Genomic DNA, 20480 nt, shown 5'->3' with positions numbered 1-20480 from the left:
ATTTCAATATTTATTGTAATAATAACTTTTTTGCTATAATAAAAAGAAATGGACACACGTACTCTTGACACACGCACACTTGACACACGTAATCTTGACACATGTGTTTCTACTAGTTATAATATCTAAATTGCTTATCATATTCTAAAATATGAAATATATTTATTATTATAAATTAGACATTTATTCCCCAAATTACATATATAAAACTATTTTGTTTTTTTTATTAATGTTTTGATGAATGGGTAAAAGAAAGGTAGTTGCTTTTCCTTTTCTCATAAATATATTTTTTTAAATAAATAAATAACTCGAGTATTATTGACAGTAAAAAAGAAAGAAAACCGAGTTGGACCGGAAGAGAAGAGAAGCGCACAATAGACAAAAGAAACCATCTTCGTGTTAGCTCTATTCACAATGCGCTAAAATTCGCTCCATTTTCATCTCAACCCCAAACCAAAACCTCTCTTCGTATATCTCACTCACACCCTTCTCTTCTCCTTTTTCTTCTTCTCTATATATCCATGCAAAGCAACGATTCCCTTTTATAATCGTTTCACTCCAGGTTCCACATCTTCTATCCTTTTCAATTTTTTTTTCTTGATTCCAATTTTCAGTTCTCTTCGTTTTCTGATGTTATTTGAACTCGCCGAGTATTTTTTAGAATAATCTGTTGAATCCGGATAGGTTTCGAGGTTGGACGTGTTTTCGATTGCGACATTCGATTCCACCACCACCGATTCACGGTTGGTTTAAACAATTAAGAAAATAAAAATTGTGGAAATAAAATTAGTCGGTTATTGCTAGTGTTTGTTTGTTGTGGAGAAAAGGATAGTTAAGTTTCACGTGTTGCGAGCCTTGTTAGATCGCTTAGGTTGATCTTTTGAACGGCGAAGTTGGCGATGAATAGGTTTTTGGAATTTGGATAACTGGCAATTCTTTTATTATTTATTTTAGTGGATTTTGTTTTGGTGAATATGCGCTTGGTTGAATCAGGGGCAAGATGGATTTTCCCTTGAGCAGTGAGGACCCAGCTATACTTCAATTGCACAGTTGGGACCCTTCTGAGACCCTAATTGGGCTGTCGGACTTTCGTGAAGCTTTTATTTCTCCTACAAGAGAGATACTGCTTTTACACTCACATGGAAGGGAAGCTCTTTTACTTCCTTTGGGTAAAGGTGATTTCTCTTTTCCTTTATTCATAATTTTATTTACAATTGTCTGTGTTTCGGCTTAGTTCATTACGTGTTCTAATACGTGCATTTACTTTGTTGCTTGCAGGAGAGTTCCATTCTTGTGGTGCTGAAGGGAACGTTGATGGTTACAATAAACACAATCCAGGGTCATCTAATGTTTCCTTGGAGGCATCCTCTAGGCCTAGTTGTTCAGTTTTGGTAAATGAATCACCTTGCACTTCAGGGTCGGATGTTGATACTAGTCTTACTGGAACTAAATGTTCAAGGTTCAATAGTTACCGATACATTAGTGATGTGAACTCATTGACATGGGCACGATGTGTGGATGGCTATGATCAGCACAATGATGCTTCATTTAGAGAAGTTCTATTTGTTTCTGGACGATGTGGGGTAACAGTCCATGCTTTTCCCAAACTAACTAAAACCAATGGAATGGATCAAGCCATGTTAGAGGGTAACTTTAGGCAAGGCAGCTGGGTGGAATGGGGACCCATTGCTACTTTATCTTCCAATTTTAGTCATGGGGTCTCTGGAGGTGAGAATGTAAATTTGACTGGTGGAGATGGCGGAGTCGAACCATTAAGTGGCTCTGCTACTAAGAGATACTTGGAGTCATTTTTCACAAAAGTTGAAACTGTTGTATGTGATGGTATTCTACAGACCAAATTCCCCGAGAATAATGGATTTCCTTGCTCGACAAAAGTGGTTTCTTTTAGCGTATTTGATGGCAGCCTATCTTTGGACCATCTCGTTGGAGGAAAATCAGTTCAAAGCAAGGAGAATGGACAGGAACCAGTTGATTCAAATGATAAGTTTGATATTTTTTCCACTGTATTTGGTATTGTGGTTAATGGGTTCTATGAATGCCCTAAAGTGTTCTCGAGTGCTTCATGTTGCTTGGTAGGATTTTATTTTACATTAATCCATCACGTTTCTGTCAATAGTAGTGATGCAAATCAAAAGTGCAAGAGCAGAAATTTACTTCTTGTTGCCAAATTAGATAGTTGGGGTATTCAGTGGGTTTCAATGGTGAAGCTTGACGAAAGAATAAACATTGCTCAGGCAGTTGAGTGGATGGATTTCCAATTTTCTGATAATCTTCTTGTTTGTCTTAATTCTTCTGGATTGATTGTTCTCTATTCTGCAATGTCTGGTGAATATGTGACACACTTAAATGTTTCGCAGGCATCTGGACTTAACCCTAATTTTGATTTGCAAGGATTAGAAAATTTGTATTCAAATGATGATACATATGCTAAACAGGAGTGTGGCATTGGGGATAACATGTCTGATCAGAAGAGTGATTCTTTTAGGAGATCATTCAAGAGGTTAGTTGTAGCTTCACATACCTCCCTTTTAGCTGTGATTGATGAATATGGTGTGATCTACGTGATATCTTTGGGGGAATATATTTTTGACAAAAAGTACTCATCTGAAAAGTTGCTTCCACATTGTCAGCAATTTGGGTTGGGAATGTTAGTTGGCTGGGGAGTTGGTGGTTCTGATCTTGATTGCCAAGCAGTACACTCAAGTGATTTGAACATAAAATATGGAAGTGCTGCTTCCTCAGACAAAGCTGTGGCAGGTAATGCACTTCAGAATATTAATGGTTGTGCATTAAAAGAAAAGGAGGATTTGTATAGCTTCCATTCAGGCGTTTTTTCTGCTACTTCTAAAGTAAATAATGGTCACAAGTTTCATGGTTCTGATGTCAAATCACCTGTTATGAGAAAGATACTCATTCCCAATTTTAGAGTATGTGAGGATGATTCTATTTGTTTTTCTCCTTTGGGAATTACTATTTTTTCTAAAAAGAAGCGTGTAAAGGATCAGAATGGTTCTCAACTTATCCATTTTAATCTGCAAGTGAATTTAGAAGTCCATGATGACAACTTCTTAGACAGTGTATGTGATGATGTATACCACTTTGATGGAAAAGATGTTGCGGGAGAAGCAATTGGTTGCACATTCCAAGGTTGTTTTTATATTGTGAGAGAAGGTGGTCTATCGGTACATATTCCCTCTATTTCAATTTCACCAAATTTTTTTCCTGTTGAGTACATTGGTTATCGCCAATCAAGTAAGGATATAGGGATTCCAGTTCTACTAAATGACAATCTAGAAATAAAAGAACCAACAAAAAGGTTTTCTCCTTGGAAAGTTGAAGTTTTGGACAGAGTTCTTCTGTATGAAGGCACTGAAGTGGCAGAGCAGCTGTGCTTGAAAAATGGTAAGGTTTACCAAGGAACATCATTTTGCATTTATTTATAATATTCATTCACCGGAAGGGTATATAAACAATTTTTTTTTTTCACAAGTTTCTGCAATGGGGATGTTATAATTAATGTCTCTCCTATTCAAAGTGATGGTTCCTTTTTTCTATAAAGGACTCTTTGTTTCATTGCATTAATTGCTTCATTTGAATAAAATATTTCACTTCATTAAATAATTTTTATTTTTTGAAAATACATTCGTTCTAGTCCAACTTCTGTACATAAGTACCTTTGGATATTTTGCAGTGTAAGAACCAATCCACTTGTCCTGATTTGTTGATTTGGTTTTTTCCTTGCCTTTTGTTGACAAAATTACCTCTATTTCAAGATGATGATGATGATGATGATGATAATAGTAATAATTATAGTTGTTGTTATAGAAACCAGAAAATTGTCTATTAATTTAATTTTTGGTTTTAGAATTTGATGTGTTTGTATAATGGGGGGCGGTGGTGATTCCCTGCTTTAGAATCCAGTGCAACTATTTTAGGTGCATGGTTATTTATTTATTCATTCTTTGTCAGGATGGGACATCAAAGTATCTCGTATTCGTCAGTTACAAATAGCATTGGACCACTTGAAATTTTATGAAATAGAAAGGTAAGCCAAAATTTAGTCAATGCAGGCATGATTTATTCATTTGCTTTGAAGTGTCAATTTTGTGCCATAATCTGTGGTTATGCTCGTAGTGTTTTGTTTAAGGAAGAAAGCAAGGAAGTATGGGGGGGAGGGGCAATATCAATGATATTATCCTTAGATAGTGTATCAACATGATTGAGGAGTTGGATTAGTGGGCCGGTAATTCAACTAGCGAGTCACAGGATAAACTTAAAATATAAATTTAATTCAATTGCACATAATTGTTTTCAACGTTATTCTGTGTAATATATTTATATTTCTGGCTTCTTTCAAACTTCAACATTACAAGGTAACATGAAATCACTAATTCTAAAATGTATCATTTACACTATCCAAAATATGATATTAAACAAATTTGAAGAGACAAGTCCCATACAGTTTTGGACTGAGGCACCAGATGATTATTTGAATAAAATTTATAGTTATTAATATCGCTTATAAAATCAGTGGTTTTTGCAGCCGTTTGGGCTTGGATAAGCTAGCAAAATTCTGCTCACCGGTCAAACTTGTTGTCTTATTTGGGTTTTATAACATTGATATCACTGAATAGAACCTGGAAAACCCTGAGTGTTAGTTCTCCATCTAGCAAACAACCTAGGAGGCATGTGGCAGAAACTGTAGAGTTTGCAAAGGGATATTCACCATGCAAAGTCGAAATATTGGGCAGTTATCAGCATTTTCTTAGTTGATATTTTTTCCTATTCAATACAATTGGTTTAGTGTTGTAACTTAATATCTTATCTCTGGTGGCCGTTGACATGAACATATGACGTGATTGTATTAATTGATACCTAGTGAAAGAAGGCTTTTGTTGTTATTATCTTAACTGTGATAGCAGATAATCAGTAGGTATTCCTTTGGTCTGGGGTGGGAGATAGGAACAGGGATCTTCTTGTCATCTAGGAGGTTTATTGTGGCACATACAAGGTTCTAATTCTATCAGACTGGTCATTCAAACTTGTAAAAGTTGCTGGTCCACAGTTTGATCATTGAACTATGCAACGCATGCACACAGACATTTGTGTGTAGAGAGAGGATAGGAGAGGAAGGGAGAGGCTGATAAAAAAAAGGCTTAATTAAGCCGAGTCCCTGATAACTTTGGGAACTTTCAATTGAGTTCCTATTAAATTTTTGTGGTTTATTGAGTCCTACAAAATGTAAAACTTTTCACTTGAGCTGATAGATTTTTCTGTTGACTAAGTGATGTGACTGTTAATTGGGTTACGTGACTGTTATCTTGTCCAATTACCTTTTTTAGTTTCCGCTACATGTAACTTTGTAATTTCATAAGTTTATAATTTTACGATTTTTTAATTTTGAAATTTTGTTTTGTAATCTTGTAATCTTATAATTTAATAATTTTGTAATTTTACAATTTTTCAATTTTGCAATATTTTCACGAGAAAATTCTTTTTCCACCTCTCTATTGGCAGAGAATTGGAACTGAGCTTTACGTTTTGGAAGAACCACCTATCTAGTTTAGTCTCCACCTCAGTTTCTGTAAAGTGCACCTGCAAAGCGTGAAGCTTGGGTTTCCAATAGTTTAACAAAAAATCTAACCGCATAGACTCAACTGAAAATTTTTAAATTTTTGAGGACTCAATATATTACAAAAATTTAATAGGAATTCAATTGAAAGTTTCCAAATTTGTTAGAAAATTAAAACTTAATTAAGCCAAAAGAAAAAGGAAGGGAGAGGGATTAATGTGTACAATTTTTGTGCTCATGCTAACTTTTCTTTTGCAGCTGCTTGTTTAATTTAAAATCTTATCATTTTCCATTTTCTATTTTATTAATGAAAATTTTATCATGTGCCATTTTCTAATTTCCATCTCCTTTAGCACAATCTATTTTTTTCTTTCGCCTACATAGTGTGAACTGCATTCTGTCTCCTTCATGAAGTCCCCCATCATTTATCAAAATCATATTTTCCTCTAACTCTAGAAACACAAATATCCTTGGCCAAAAAGTGAGCATCACATGAGGAAGTTATGAACTAGCTTAAACCTGAACTGTTGCAGATCACCTCTAAAGAATTAGGATGGTATTTTGGGAAAGTTATTGCAGTTAGTGAAGGGATTGATTAGTTCGTTAGAGAGGTTTTTATTTATTTATTTTTTATTTATTTTTTTATTTTTTTATTTTTTTATAAATAAATAAAGAAGGAAGTAGGCATTGAGATTGTATCAGTTGTAGATTGAACTTGTTCTGTTAATTCAATAAAATCTTTCATTTTCTTTACCCATTTTGTTTGGGGTTTTTAACATCTCTGGTATTGATTTCACTGCTGCCACTATTTGAGAAACTTCTCTCCTTTTTGTAGACTACTGGATACCCATAAAAGGATTTCTAACTAAGCATTTTTATATGAATATTCTCTGAACGAGATTTGAAGGTTTAAATTGTTTGCATTATTATAAATTATAATTGAACTGACCACTCTGAGACTGCAGTAGGTGTCATCATTATTGCTAGCATTAACAATGAGGAAACTTGGGGTATGTTCTGATTTCTGAGCAATTAGGCCTTATGGGGAATAGTTTATGCCTAGCTTTGGATAATACCGGATAAAACAATTTAACTGGTTCAGTTCAGTCCGTGCATCAGAATTTTTTTTTTTTTTGGGAAGGAATATAGAGAAGTAGGATGTGATATGAACAAGAATAAGATTTGAGGAATGTGTTTGAAAAACTTGTGTGAAAATGAAACTATCATTAAGTGGAGAGTATGCACAGACAGGATAAGAAGAGAAAGTGCTACAATAGGATAATTAAAAACAGTCAATAGAAAGGAAAACTAAATTAAAGGACATCATGTGACAAGATTTTCATTGGATGAAGATGAAATCAATTGTAAGAAGTTGGTGCAAGAACTTGATGTCAGTCTGTCATACTCATTTGTTTATGCAATCACAAATATTTGTGTTTCATGAGGGCTATTTTTTAATGAGAGGAGTCTCATAGGCCTTATATCAAAATTAATAGGTGGGATTAGACCACCCGATTGTTCGGTCATATGACTTTTGTCAGCTCTTTTGAATAATTTGTGATTGCTATATTTCAACTTTTGACATTTTACTGCAAGTTGTTTGAATTAGGGCTGAATTCTGTGTTGTCTCTATCTGCCATATATTTGGGTATGCGACTCTTGGAGAAAGTGGACTTAAGGTTTAAGTAAACCTCACAAACTATCTTGTAAGATGGGGTTTCACCCATTTTTTACACACACACACATACATATATATATATATATATATATGTATGTATGTATGTATGTATGTATTATAATTTAATCATATCGCTAGTCAATATGAGGTGTCCAACATATCCTCTTGTGTTGAGGAGTGACAGATGAGACTAAATATTTGTAGATAGTGCGATAATGGGTGACAAGATAGGTATAACAAACCTTGTTATAGTAGACTATGGTACCATCTTATAAAGTAGATTTTAAGCTTAGTTCAATCTCATAGTACTGATTTACATGGGTACTTTAACCAAAAGTAAAAAGGCCAGGGGTAAGGAACTTTAAGTCAATAACAGTGGGAAAATGGGTTTGGCTGCTTGAGGGAGGAACTTCTTTAGCATTTAATGAGATATAATTGTTGAATGTTCAACACAACAAATTCGCCTTTTGCAATTTCTTGTGAAATGCACAACCAAGAATAATTTGAATATATGAGGAAGAAGGTTCATTGGTGATGACAGTCATTATAGGGTTTCTCCAATGGGTTTATTGCCAATTCTTGGATTGTGTACGTTGAATTGTGGGCAGCTTGGTGACTCTTGGAGACAAGTTTGTCATGAAATGAAAACCAAGCAAAGTGACTCAAATCAGTCTAGATCTTCCAATAGTCAGAGATTTCGAAATATGGATGCAACAATAAAATGTTTACGGTTGGGAAAAGGGGATGGTATGACTCACTTTACTATTGTAATCTTATTTTTGATTAAATGGTTGGGAGCTTCCTTCTTTGTTTTACTAGTTTTCTTATTTATCAAATATATTCTTTCAAGAAACTTTTAGCATGTGTGACAGGCCACACTAGATCTGACACTCCTTTATCAACAGAAATCCCTTCTTGATTTTACATTTTCATATAGTGTAGACTACACAAGTTAAGTTATCATGTGTGTTACGATGGTTACGAGGAAGGGAAGTTGTAAATGAGATGTATTATAATGATGTGTTTTTTCTGTAGGTTTTGAGACATGTTAGCAACATATACTCTGTAAGACATTCTTTTCAACATTCTTGATTATTGGCTGAAAATTTTCTCATTTTGAGTCACTTTTGAATATATTTCAGCCATACTGGAGAATATGTTAGAAAAGTGTTAGAAAGTGTTGCTAGCACTCTTTAGGTTTTTATATGGCAAATATTATCTAATGAAATTCACTTTCCAGTTTTATTAATGAACAGATCTTTGGAAATGCTTGTTGATGTTGATCTAGCAGAAGAAGGGATTCTGAGATTGCTTTTTGCTGCAGTATGTCTTATGCTTAATAAAAGCGGTAACGATAGTGAAACTTCTGCTGCTTCAAGGTAAATTTATTTGTCATTGCTGACATACATATATTTTTGTCCTTTATCATTCTCAAACCAATTTGCTACTTGATAGGCATGCCATCTGAGTAGAATATATGGGACCAATTTCCATTTTTGTCCTCCGAAGATGTAACATGAGATCACACTGGCCCTATAATGGCTTGTTACTTTAGGATAGCGATATAAATTGTTCATCGAGTTTAGAATATAGAGAGAGAAATTGAGAAAAGGAAAGCTGCTGTATGATTTTATAATGAACACAGAGTGGCTCTAGGTATAAAACAATGTACAAAGTGATAGGTTCTGTTATATATCTAACCGAATAACAGACTAGTAATTAACAGAATGCAGTTGGATTATTAAACAGTAGCAGAATTCAGTTCACTGAATAACAGAATGACAACTGGATCACTGAATAGTTACAGCTGTCAAGACTATGCTCTAACATAGCTCCCTTACAAACCCGGGAAGTTGGTGACTGAGTGTAGTAAACTGTAGTTTGGAGAGTGGCTTGGGGAGGATATCCAAAATTTGAACAAGATGGACATGGAGGGATCCATCCAGAAACTTTTCTCCAACAAAATACATTATACTCCATGTGTTTTGTCATGGAGAAGAACAGTATTATTATTCAACGTCACTGTGCTTTGATTGTCCCTATAGATAGTCGGAGTAGTAAAGGGAACTTGTAATTCCCTGAGCAGGGACTGAACCCACGGAGTGTCAGATGCAGCAGCAGCTAAACTTCAATGCCCTTCCCCAACACTAGATGTTGTAGCAATATTCTGCTTCTTAGACTACCAGTAAATGAGGTTGTTCTTGAAACAAGCAGGCACCAAAGGTGGATCTTCAATAATCCACATCAGATCTAACATCACAGTGGGCAGAGGGAAAATTGGTGCTTCTGTAGTCTTGTTTGAAGGAGAAGACCAGGGTCAGAAGTTATTTCTTGGTATCTTAGGGTTTGCTTTACAACTTACCTATGAGAATTTAAAGGTTGTCCCATAAATTGGCAAACTTTGTTGACACTGTAGTTGATTTCGGGATGAGTGATGATGACTGCAGACCACCAACAATGGACCGATAGTGAGTTTGAGTCTTCCATGTAGAGCAGTAGCATTGTGCTTATTGTGACCTGATTTAGTAAATCATGAATATATTTCGTTTGAGAAAGTAACAAAGAACCATTATAAAGGTATTTTACTTCAATAGCCAAGAAATGGTCCAGTTGGTCAAGCTGTTTTATGGTAAAAATGGTGGAGTTTATTGATAAGAATTTGAATTACCGTGGAGGAAGTTCCCATACTGATAATACTCTCAACATATACGAGAACATAAAGGCAAATAGTTGAAGTATAGTGTACTAGTAGAGAAGTAACTTTGTAATTATCACATTATAGAGGCAATTAGAGGCAAAAGCAAAGACCGCTTGTTTGATTTTGCAATTGTATCGTGCGATTCGAACATTATTTGGGAGCTAAAATGACTCTTCACAAGATTGGTATCGTGGAGGAGCTGACTTGTATTGTATTGTACGATTGAATTGTACGATGCTTACTACAATGCCATGATGTATCTATTTGAATTGACCCTTACTCTCGTGGTAGCAATTTCCAATTAAACCATAGATTCCATCTAGGATACTAAGATGTATCTATTTCAATTGACCCTTACTCTCGTGGTAGCAATTTCCAATTAAAATTCCATTTAGGATACGAAGATGTGTCTATTTGAATTGACCCTTACTCATGGTAGCAATTTCCAATTAAACTCATTAAGTTCATTGTTAGTTCATAGATTCAAGGATCAAATCTAATCTTGTGATTTAAAACCTAAGTATCTCTCCTCTAGGTTCAACATTTAAGTTCACCTCTCAATCCTTTCCTAAGCAATTATGAAGGTTTAAATCAATTGTTAAAAGTTTCACATAAAGGAATACAATAGAAGAGAAATCAATTAAAATCAAAATTCATTAAGGGCTAGGCCCCAATACCCAAATAAAAAGAACTACTCACATATGGCTATAAGTTATCCCATAAAAAACAAGAGGAAATTAAAAGTCCAAATAGAAGATGATAAGGCAGTCTGTCACTCTAACCTAAAGTTCAAAATAGTTAACCTAGCTCAAAAAGTGCCCATTCAAATCATGGGAACAACAATATCAGGCCCACACTAAAAGAAAATTAGTTAAATAGAATAAAATACAATAAGGAAGTCTTGCTAGAGATATGTTAGATATATTATCTTTATCTTGCTAGATATATGTTACAAATAAGAAATAATAACAAATTAATTAAAGATAAAAGATAAAGGTAAGATAAAGATAATATATCTACCAAGATATAACCATTGTGTGATTGAAAATATCCTAAGAAAAGACATTCTTTAGACTTGAAATCAAGTTTATGTGATTTATATGGTCGTAAAAGAGGAAAAGAGCACGCCAAAGTTGAGAAAATAAAAATATGGGTCTTTATTGAACAAAACCGAATAGGGAATCAGAAACTTTAAGGAAGTTGTAGGTAATCTCTTGATAATCTATTGATAAGATACACAACAATAACAAAAGCATAATCCCAAAACTGTAAAGGGAAAGAGGCATGATGCAATAATATAAGGCCTAAATCAACAATGTGTCCATGTTTGCGTTCAATGACATCATTCTGATGATAAGTTTGAGGACAAATGAATTTACGTACCATTATGAGCTAAGAAGGTGGTAAAAGGGCGCTATTCACCTCCCCATTCTGACTGAACACTCAATTTTTGAACTCAGTTGTAACTCAACCATTTTCTTAGAAGTTTGAGAAACTGTTAAAGTTTTAGCTGTAGTTTCTTATTGGAAATATCCATGCGGATCTGGAATAAGCATCTACTAAAAAAACATAGTATCTTTATCCTGCATGAGAAGTAATATGTGCAGGCCCCCATAGATCAATAAAATAAGTTCTAATGGAGAATATACATGACTAGAATCATGAGAAGGCAACCTATGAAATTTTCATAAACCATAATTAGCATTATTGGACATAGGAATTTTACAATGTCTAAGTACGATTTGCATAACATGACTACTTGGATGACCTAATTGGTTATGCCACGTTACAGAGATAGGCTTATTGACATTGCTAGAAACATCCTTTATTACAAAGGAAGGTTGAGTAGAATATGTAGTGAACTTAGGAGAGGACTGCAGCTGAGAGGACTGATTGAAAAGTTAAACATTGTTGAATGAATACAATCCATCAGCAATAACCGCACCATGGAGAACTTCTTTCGTCCCATGAGATTTGACAAGACATTTATCAAAATGAAACTCAGAAAACAGAATTATCCTTTGCAAACTGATTAACGCTTAAGAAATTTTTTAGTAATAGGGGAACATGCAACAAGTTTTGTAACTAGAATAAGACTCTAGAATCATAAGGTGAGACAAAAGAAGATGAACCAACAACATAAGTACTCAAACTTGCACCATTTCCAATGAATATTTGATTTGGACCTTCAAATTGTTGGAGTTGTTTAATATTTAGAGGTTCACCAGTGACATGATAATGGGCAACAGAATCTGGTATCCGTTAAGTATTTGCATTACTTGAGAGTCAAACTTCATCAACGTAGCACTAGGTTGATTATAGCTATTCGACTTAGTGTTTGGATTCACCCAAGTGTTTGAAGTCTTGTATGAACCAACTAAATAGGGAATAGACTATTGTGTTGTCGGATCAATAAAATGACAGACATTGGTTGTATGACCAAATTTTAGACAATTTTGGCATTGTAAGTTAACAAACTTTCCACCATGACGTCTGTGGCAGAACCTCTAGCAGGATCTCCACCAAGAGAGGACCTTGGAAACCTCCTTTTCTATTAGCACAATGAGAATGAGAACCTTGAGTGTAGCTCAGATATGGTGTGCCTAAACTTTGAGTCTCTTTAACATAACGAGTAAGTTGTGTTTCATGACCATACAAAAGAGCTTTGACCTCAGCAATGGAAGAAGTGCATTTCTTACTCTAAATGATAGAAACAACAGGAGCATAATCAGATAGAAGTCCTTCTAATCAACATGTTCTGCATGCCTAACAGGAACACCAACTCCAGCAACTTCAACATAGTTCTTAATTTTGAGCAAATATCCTTCCATTGATTTTGAGTCAAGTTTGATGGCATTCATAGCAATACGTAGCTGTCTTGCACGAGATTTAGTTTGGAGACTAAAGTACTCATGAATCTTCTCCCATACTTCATAGGAATGAGGGTATCCAAGAACACGAGACAAAACATATTTTGAGAGAGTAGATTGAAGCCACACAAACAATTTTTGATCCTAAACTTCCCATTTTTCATACTAATGATTAACAATGTTAGCAACAAAGTCATGTTCATTGAGATATATAGATGGAACCACTGAATTAACAGCTAAACATTGGATTTTGTGACTTATTTAATGGTTCAACATATTGACATCAGTGTAAGTAGTTAGAATCATCAATTTCTCAGCAATAGATGAAGGATAGAAAGCAGAATTATGAAGAGCAGAAAGCTGAAAAACAAAAATGCTTAGAGAAAATAACCAGAGAAAATAGCAATTCACTATGTGCAAAACTAATTCACCTTGAGCAAAGCCAGATAAACCTTTGCAAAGCACAGATGAAACAAAGAACAATTTACTGTTTCAAAACTTGAAATCCAACATCAAGCAATCTGGAGAATGAAGAACAACGCATGAACTGGAACTTGCATTTTGGAGAAAAGCTCAATTTGAATGGAACAAAGAGATTCTGAACAAGTAAAGAAAAAATATTGGCAGAACGCACAAATCATCAGCGTCAAACACTATTGAACTAAGAATTTGGAACAAAGAACAATTCGCTGATTGAAATACAAAACCCTTGAGAAGAAGTAATCATGAGCTAGATCTGGAACAATTCGCCGATTAAAATCTCAAATTGATGAAGCTGAATCAATATCGAGTTGAATTGAGAACATATCATCACTTAAAGATGTAAATTGATGAAGTGAATCAATCTGAAACAATGCACCAAATGAAATCACAAGAGGATGAAGCGGAAGCAATTGCAATTTGAACAACTTATAGGACATTGAAGAACTTGAGTAAGTGGGATCATTGAAGAAGCTCTGGATACCATCTTAGAGAAACTGAAGAGAAAAGAGAGAGAATGGAACATGAATTGAATATATTTATTACTGTATCACGCTTAGAATCATGAGTAAAAGATGTATTTATAAGTGTAGTTTACTATTAGCTATTGTAAGACCTGGCAGCTGTACGAAGCAGTAAAACAGTTTACAGGTAAACCTACAACTGTACAAGGAAAATAGGAAGTTGTATGATACTTTTGTAAACTATACAGGTTAATTGTATTGTGTATAGTAACAGTAAGTGTGCTTATTTTGGCATTCACCAATTATGCTCTAATTCCATCCGAAAAGGTCTCTGTCATACTCTTAGAAAGTGGATTTAGGTTGAACTTAACCATACAAAACTTGTGGTAAGGTTTGGTTGGTACCACTTATATGGACATGTGTGTGTGTGTGTAAATATTATAATTTGATCATTATTCTAGTCTATGTGAAATCTCAAACATATTCCCTTAGGCTGAGAATTGGATATGTCAAATGTGAGACTAATATTTGTGGTCGTTCGGTCTAATAGAAGGTGTCACTATAGGCTAAACAAACTTTGTTAAGTAAGATGGACTTTGAAACCATCTTAAGAATAGAAAATATGAAAAAACGACTAAGAGAGCACATTCATCTCTTAGCCGATTAATTCATTTATATGGATTCTTACGTTAGTAAAATACAAAATGATATGATGATCTATGAATAGGTGTCAGATAAGGTAATACAAAATGGGTTAACCTATTCTAGCAGGTCAATCCCTTCACTTGAGTTAAGCAATTCTATACATAAAACCCCCAAAAATGTAATATGTTTGATAAAAGAGAAAAAATAAATAAAAACATGCAGGAGAAAGGTTTAAACAATGTATTATGCTCTACTAGTCCTAGCTCAAGTGGCTTTACATTCTTGTGATATTATGTTTTTTGTTCAACATCTTTAGGCTTCTTGCAACAAGGTAGTATTTTTTTAGTTCTTACTTGTGATATTATCTTTCTTGTTCAACATCTTTAGGCTTCTTGCACTGGCCACTTGCTTTGCAACAAAGATGCTTCATAAATATGGGATGCTACAACATAAAAAGGATACATGCTTAGCAGAGAGCTGTAATAACACCAAATTACTTCCTCTTCCACCAATTGAACCAGTTAAACTACAAACTGAAGTGGATTTTACTCGAAAACTTTGTGATATATCTCATTTCTTGGAGATAATCCGAAATCTGCAATGTAGGCATAGATCAATATTTCAAAGGGCCAGTCAAGGACTGGTATGGTGCTCCATTGCTATGCTACTTACATTCTGCTTAAATTGGTTGGATTGTTTTTCCAGAAAATTAAGTGGTACCTTATTTCTTATATACAGGCTGACAGTGGAAAAGAGTCATCTTTAACAAGTACACACATGTTACAGGAAGATCCCCAACTTCCAATTCTTCCATCAGATTTAGAGTCATTGGATGTGTTGAACCAACATGAGTCGTCGTTTTCTGTACCAGGCAGTGCCAATAATGAAAATCTTGCACTGGTGCCTGTTGATTCTGATTCTCATCTGGTCTCAGATGAATTTGGCAACATATCTCATTTAACTTCATCAGGAGGAATTTTACACAAGAAAGTGTTGCCTGTGGAAAATCCTAGAGAGATGATGGCACGCTGGAAGATCGATAACCTGGACCTTAAAACTGTGGTTAAAGATGCTTTGCTCTCTGGTCGTCTTCCTTTGGCAGTTCTGCAACTGCATCTTTTTCATCAATTGAATGATTTTGTTGCTGACAAAGAGCCTCATGACACATTTACTGAAATTCGTGACATTGGCAGAGCTGTTGCTTATGAATTATTTCTGAAGGTAATGCATGTAACATTCTCATTAGCTCGTACAAAATACATTGAAAATAACAAACCCAATGCAATTATATAGGGTGAAACTGAACTTGCTGTTGCTACACTTCAAAGACTTGGAGAGAACATTGAATCTTGTCTTAAGCAACTGTTGTTTGGCACGGTAAGAAGATCCCTGCGCACACAGATTGCTGAGGAAATGAAAAGATATGGTTACCTAGGACCATATGAGTGGAAGATATTGGATGATATGTCACTAATTGAGGTAAGTGGAATTTAGTTTTCTTAATTTTGTGGTCAATGTTGTGCAGTTCAAGTAGAGTGAAGAGAAATTTCTGAGCTGAGGCTTGTAATCTTATTTGTCTGTGCATGTAAATGAGAAGAGTCTCTATCCTAGCAGTAGCTTCTGGAAAACATATAATTACCGACTGAAAGATATCAGCAATCCATCAGGCTCTGTTTTAACAGTGGAAAGTCAATTGAGGCTCTTGCATAACCATTCATTTGATAGTCACGTCATTGAATGTGGTGAGATAGATGGAATTGTGTTCGACACATGGATTAATATTAGTGAAAGCTCATCTGCCCTGGAAGTTGATGAAGATGATGCTCCTGCTGGATATTGGGCTTCTGCCGCTGTCTGGTTTGATGCCTGGGATCAAAGAACTGTTGATCGTGTAAGTTCCTTCTCTGTTCCATGTCTGCATGTTTGTATAGATCTTAATTTCTATTACTGATTTTTGATGAAGCCAATGATGATTAGCCACTCTCTTCCCCTATAGAACAGTCTAGATCATGAATTTTAAATTGATTTTATAGTTGTTTACTAAATTATATAAAGACCAAAAGAGTTTTCCGTGAGAATTCTTGAAATTTGGGTTTATTTTGAGTGCAACATTTCTCTTGGATCAGGTTGGAAGCAAAAGTGCTTGTTTTCTTAGAGATTTGGATATGATATGCATGTGCCTATTTATTTTTTGAGGTCCTTTAGTTTACCAACTTCAACAGACACCTTTATTAGATCTATTTTCTCGATTCTCTACTTGTTTTGGTTTGAATATGAAACCAAATATTTCTATGCTTAGGATTAAAATTACAGCTGAAATGAAAATTTATTTCCATTGTTTAACTATGGTAATATTATTTTTATTATTCATTCATCTTTGTGTGTACAGATGATATTGGATCAACCTTTTCATTCAAGCAATTCTATATTGTGGGAATCACAACTTGAATACCATGTTTGCCGTAACAACTGGAAGGAGGTCTTTAGACTGTTAAACTTGATACCTCCATATGTCCTATCAGTTGGAAGCCTTCAACTCAATTTGGATGTCTTACAGCCTACCTCATCTTATGGAGGCAATATAAATGTGAAGTCTTCTAACTATGGAAGTTTCTTGTGCTCTTTTGAAGAATTGGATTCTGTATGCATGGAAGTTCCAGATGTACAAATGTTTAGGTTTTCACCAGACATATGTTCGGGGTGGATGAGGATGCTTATGGAGGAAAACCTTGCAAAAAAGTTTATATTTCTGAAAGAATATTGGGAAGGGACATTGGAGATGATAGCTCTCTTGGCTCGTTCAGGTTTCATATCTGGCATACATAAGTTAAGCATAGAGGATGATCTTACTGAGACTTCATCTGTTAGAGATGGATCTATACAAGCTTTGCATAAAATATTTGTACATCACTGTGCACAATATAACTTGCCAAATCTTTTGGACCTTTACCTTGACCAGCACAATCTGGTCCTTGACAACGATTCACTTTATACTTTACAGGAATCTACGGTAAGCTTCTTTACGTTCATTATTTGTTATTATTTTGTATTTTTTCTATTCCAATCACTTTTTTTTATCTTTATTTCAAATTATGCTTAGATGCTTCCATAAGAGGCTGATGCACTGAAATTTGTAGGTTCCCTTCCATGTTTTTTTTGGTGGTTTTAAAACTATTAAATATTTTGTATTATAATACAATTTTAGTTACCAATTCAGGTTACCTCTTTCTTTGATAAAAGAAGAAATTCCATTAGACTATGTGAAAAAACATAACAGAATATGGACAATAGGGGACCCCTCTATAGAGGGAAAAAAGGAAAACTAAATAGAGAAAAATTATCATTAGTGCAAAGCTGCTCAATCCCAGAGAACATAAGAAGCTTTATTGTTGTGCAAAATTCCTTTTCCCATTCATTATTTCTTTCAACTTCTATTCTTCAAAACCTTTATGTTAACATGATCCTTGCTTTTAAGAGGTTTTAGCATTGAGCATTGATACATATTGCCTCTTAACAGGTTGATTGTGAATGGGCAAGATGGCTACTTTTATCGAGAGTCAGGGGGTGTGAATATGAAGCCTCACTTGCCAATTCTCGATCGATAATGTCACGTAATTTAGTTCCCAGAAGTGACCTCAGTGTTCTTGAGCTAGAAATAATTCGAACTGTCGATGACATTGCTGAAGGAGGGGGAGAAATGGCTGCCTTGGCAACCTTAATGCATGCTGCTGTCCCAATTCAAAACTGCTTAAATAGTGGTGGTGTAAATCGGCATAGCAATTCCTCTGCCCAATGCACATTGGAGAACCTCAGGCCGACTTTGCAAAAGTTTCCCACATTGTGGCGCACACTTGTTGGGGCATGTCTTGGACAAGATACAATGGCCTTGCTGGTCCCTAAAGCGAGAACAGGTTAGCATTAAACTAATTTTTTGGTAACTCACTGTCCCTATTCTACTAATATTTGGGCACTTAAAATAACCCTATTTTCTTGTGGCAATTTTTGTCTTTCGCAATTTTGCAATGCAGCTTTATCAGACTATCTTAATTGGCGTGATGAGATCTTCTTTTCTACCGGACGTGATACTTCTCTTTTGCAAATGCTTCCTTGCTGGTTTCCTAAGCCTATTCGGAGATTGATACAGCTTTATGTCCAGGTCTGTTTTGTTATTCTTTTCAATGTGATTATATCTTTCATCTCCAATCTTTTGTTATCTTCTGTTTGTTTATAAATACCTCAGCAGTTGTGTACTTTGCATGCTGTTGCAGAAACAATCTTGTATATTTATGCAATTCAAGTTATGTAGTTTTTCATTACATTACAGGGTCCTCTTGGATGCCAATCATTTTCAGAGTTTCCTACTGGGGAAACTTTGCTACACAGAGACATTGATTTATTCATAAATGCTGATGTACATGCTGAGATAAGTGCAATCTCTTGGGAGGCCACTATCCAAAGACACATCGAAGAACTATATGGTCCTTTACTTGAGGTATGGGCTTTTAATTTGATTGCTTGTTTCTCTCTTATTCTCCTTGCCTCTTTTACAAGGATTTATTGTGTGCCTTGCCATTTTCGTACTCAAATCTTCTTCCATACTGTTTTCGCTCTTGAAAATTGCCAAGAAAGGATCCACTGCCTAAAGCTTGTTTAGCTATATAGTATTTGCAGCTTTATTGATATAACGGACTCCAATTGCAACATAGTATGACAAACTCAATTGACTTGGTTCAGCCAGCCATCTAGCTTGTCTGATTATGTGCAATTTGTAAGGGAACATTTGTTTCCAACAACTTATGTTTAGCTTAAGATCTTAGCATGACATGATGTAGTTTTGTTTGCATGACAATTTTGAAATATAGTCAAATAACTTTTGACATGTGAGTAAATAATGAAATAAGCTAATTGGTGGTGATTCAAAGTATTAGAAAAGGATATGAAGAAAAGATAAGAAAAAGCTTAAACGTAATACTAATCTTGAGTATTATTTCACATACTAAACAGAAAATACACACCTAGGTATATGAACAAAAAACTAACATCCAATATAAGCTTTCAAACGATACCATTGCCAATATAAATTTGATCAAGCCCTTCAAAATGATAAAACTGTTGAATATTTCGAGTGTTAAAAGTGGATTTTAAACTTAACCTTGTAAAACCAATTTGTAAGGATGATTTAGGATTTAGGGTTTAGTTGACTAGGATTTTCACTCCTTGCAATCACAAAAAAGGCTGGGTAAAGAAATGGGTATTAGTACTTTTTTAAATTATTATTATTATTATTATTATTTCTTTCATATTATTATATTTATTATTGGTCTTCACAATACTGATGAATGGATCTGTCCTGTTCTTTTCTTATCACAAGATAAAATGTGTCCGTTACCATTAGTGTTATCTATTCGTCTTTAGTGTTCTATTTTTCTATAGTTTGTTTTAACTATTTTACAGGTGTGTTTGTATATTTTATTTTCTAGATTATTTGTAAAAATAAGCTATTACACTGGTCTGTAACTGTCTATAACCTCAACTGCTACGTAATGTCTCCTGGTCATTTGTATGTTCTGCTACAGAACAGACCTGTATTTTTATCTTTTGAGACTGATAATACAGCCTACATATTTTGCTGTCACACGACTGCCTGTTACTATCCTCTATATATTCTTTTCATCATCCTCATCAAATTCTATTATATACAAACCAGAAAGATAATTGAGAAACTTCATGTTGAGTTTTACTACCTCACTGCTATGGATCACGATCTTGTTTTTATTTCTTCCCATGTTTATAAAAAAGTAGCATGTATGACTGTTGGACTAGCATGAAGTGGTTCAACCAGTGATCGAATGACTTTCTTCGTATATTAGACTGATTACAGGTTACATTAGTTTGCATTTCTTGTAGCTAATATGATTTTGGAAAGTCAGTCTACAACATGAGATTTGATATTTGTTTCTCCCTTGTCTTAGTTGTGTGAAGCTCTCTAACGAGCACGTCATGCATTATGTTATACTGTGAAGAAATGACAATTGTCAATTAGGAACGATTT

At 34.6% G+C, this 20480-nt stretch overlaps 1 protein-coding gene across 4 annotated transcripts in view; it reads left to right on the top strand.

Moving 5' to 3' along the window:
- Window positions 1-357: 357 nt before the first annotated feature.
- LOC106769153 overlaps window positions 358-20480 on the top strand; it is a 33221-nt gene continuing 13098 nt past the window's right edge. For 2 of the 4 annotated variants that reach the window (XM_014654654.2, XM_022786155.1), the window contains exons 1-13: window positions 358-562; window positions 994-1175; window positions 1279-3423; window positions 3991-4066; window positions 8528-8650; window positions 14816-15071; window positions 15167-15649; window positions 15722-15907; window positions 16026-16319; window positions 16818-17438; window positions 17946-18339; window positions 18457-18584; window positions 18753-18920. In XM_014654654.2, coding sequence (XP_014510140.1) covers window positions 1001-1175; window positions 1279-3423; window positions 3991-4066; window positions 8528-8650; window positions 14816-15071; window positions 15167-15649; window positions 15722-15907; window positions 16026-16319; window positions 16818-17438; window positions 17946-18339; window positions 18457-18584; window positions 18753-18920 — 5049 coding nt within the window. In that variant the 5' untranslated portion in view covers window positions 358-562; window positions 994-1000. Of the gene's footprint in view, window positions 563-993; window positions 1176-1278; window positions 3424-3990; window positions 4067-8306; window positions 8337-8511; window positions 8651-14815; window positions 15072-15166; window positions 15650-15721; window positions 15908-16025; window positions 16320-16817; window positions 17439-17945; window positions 18340-18456; window positions 18585-18752; window positions 18921-20480 lie in introns of those variants that run through there. The other 2 variants (XM_022786162.1, XM_022786165.1) reach the window with 2 other exon arrangements.

This window comes from Vigna radiata, chromosome 1 (assembly GCF_000741045.1).
Source record: "Vigna radiata var. radiata cultivar VC1973A chromosome 1, Vradiata_ver6, whole genome shotgun sequence".
Classification (NCBI taxonomy): Eukaryota; Viridiplantae; Streptophyta; class Magnoliopsida; order Fabales; family Fabaceae; genus Vigna; species Vigna radiata.
This window is presented reverse-complemented; position numbering and strand designations above follow the sequence as displayed.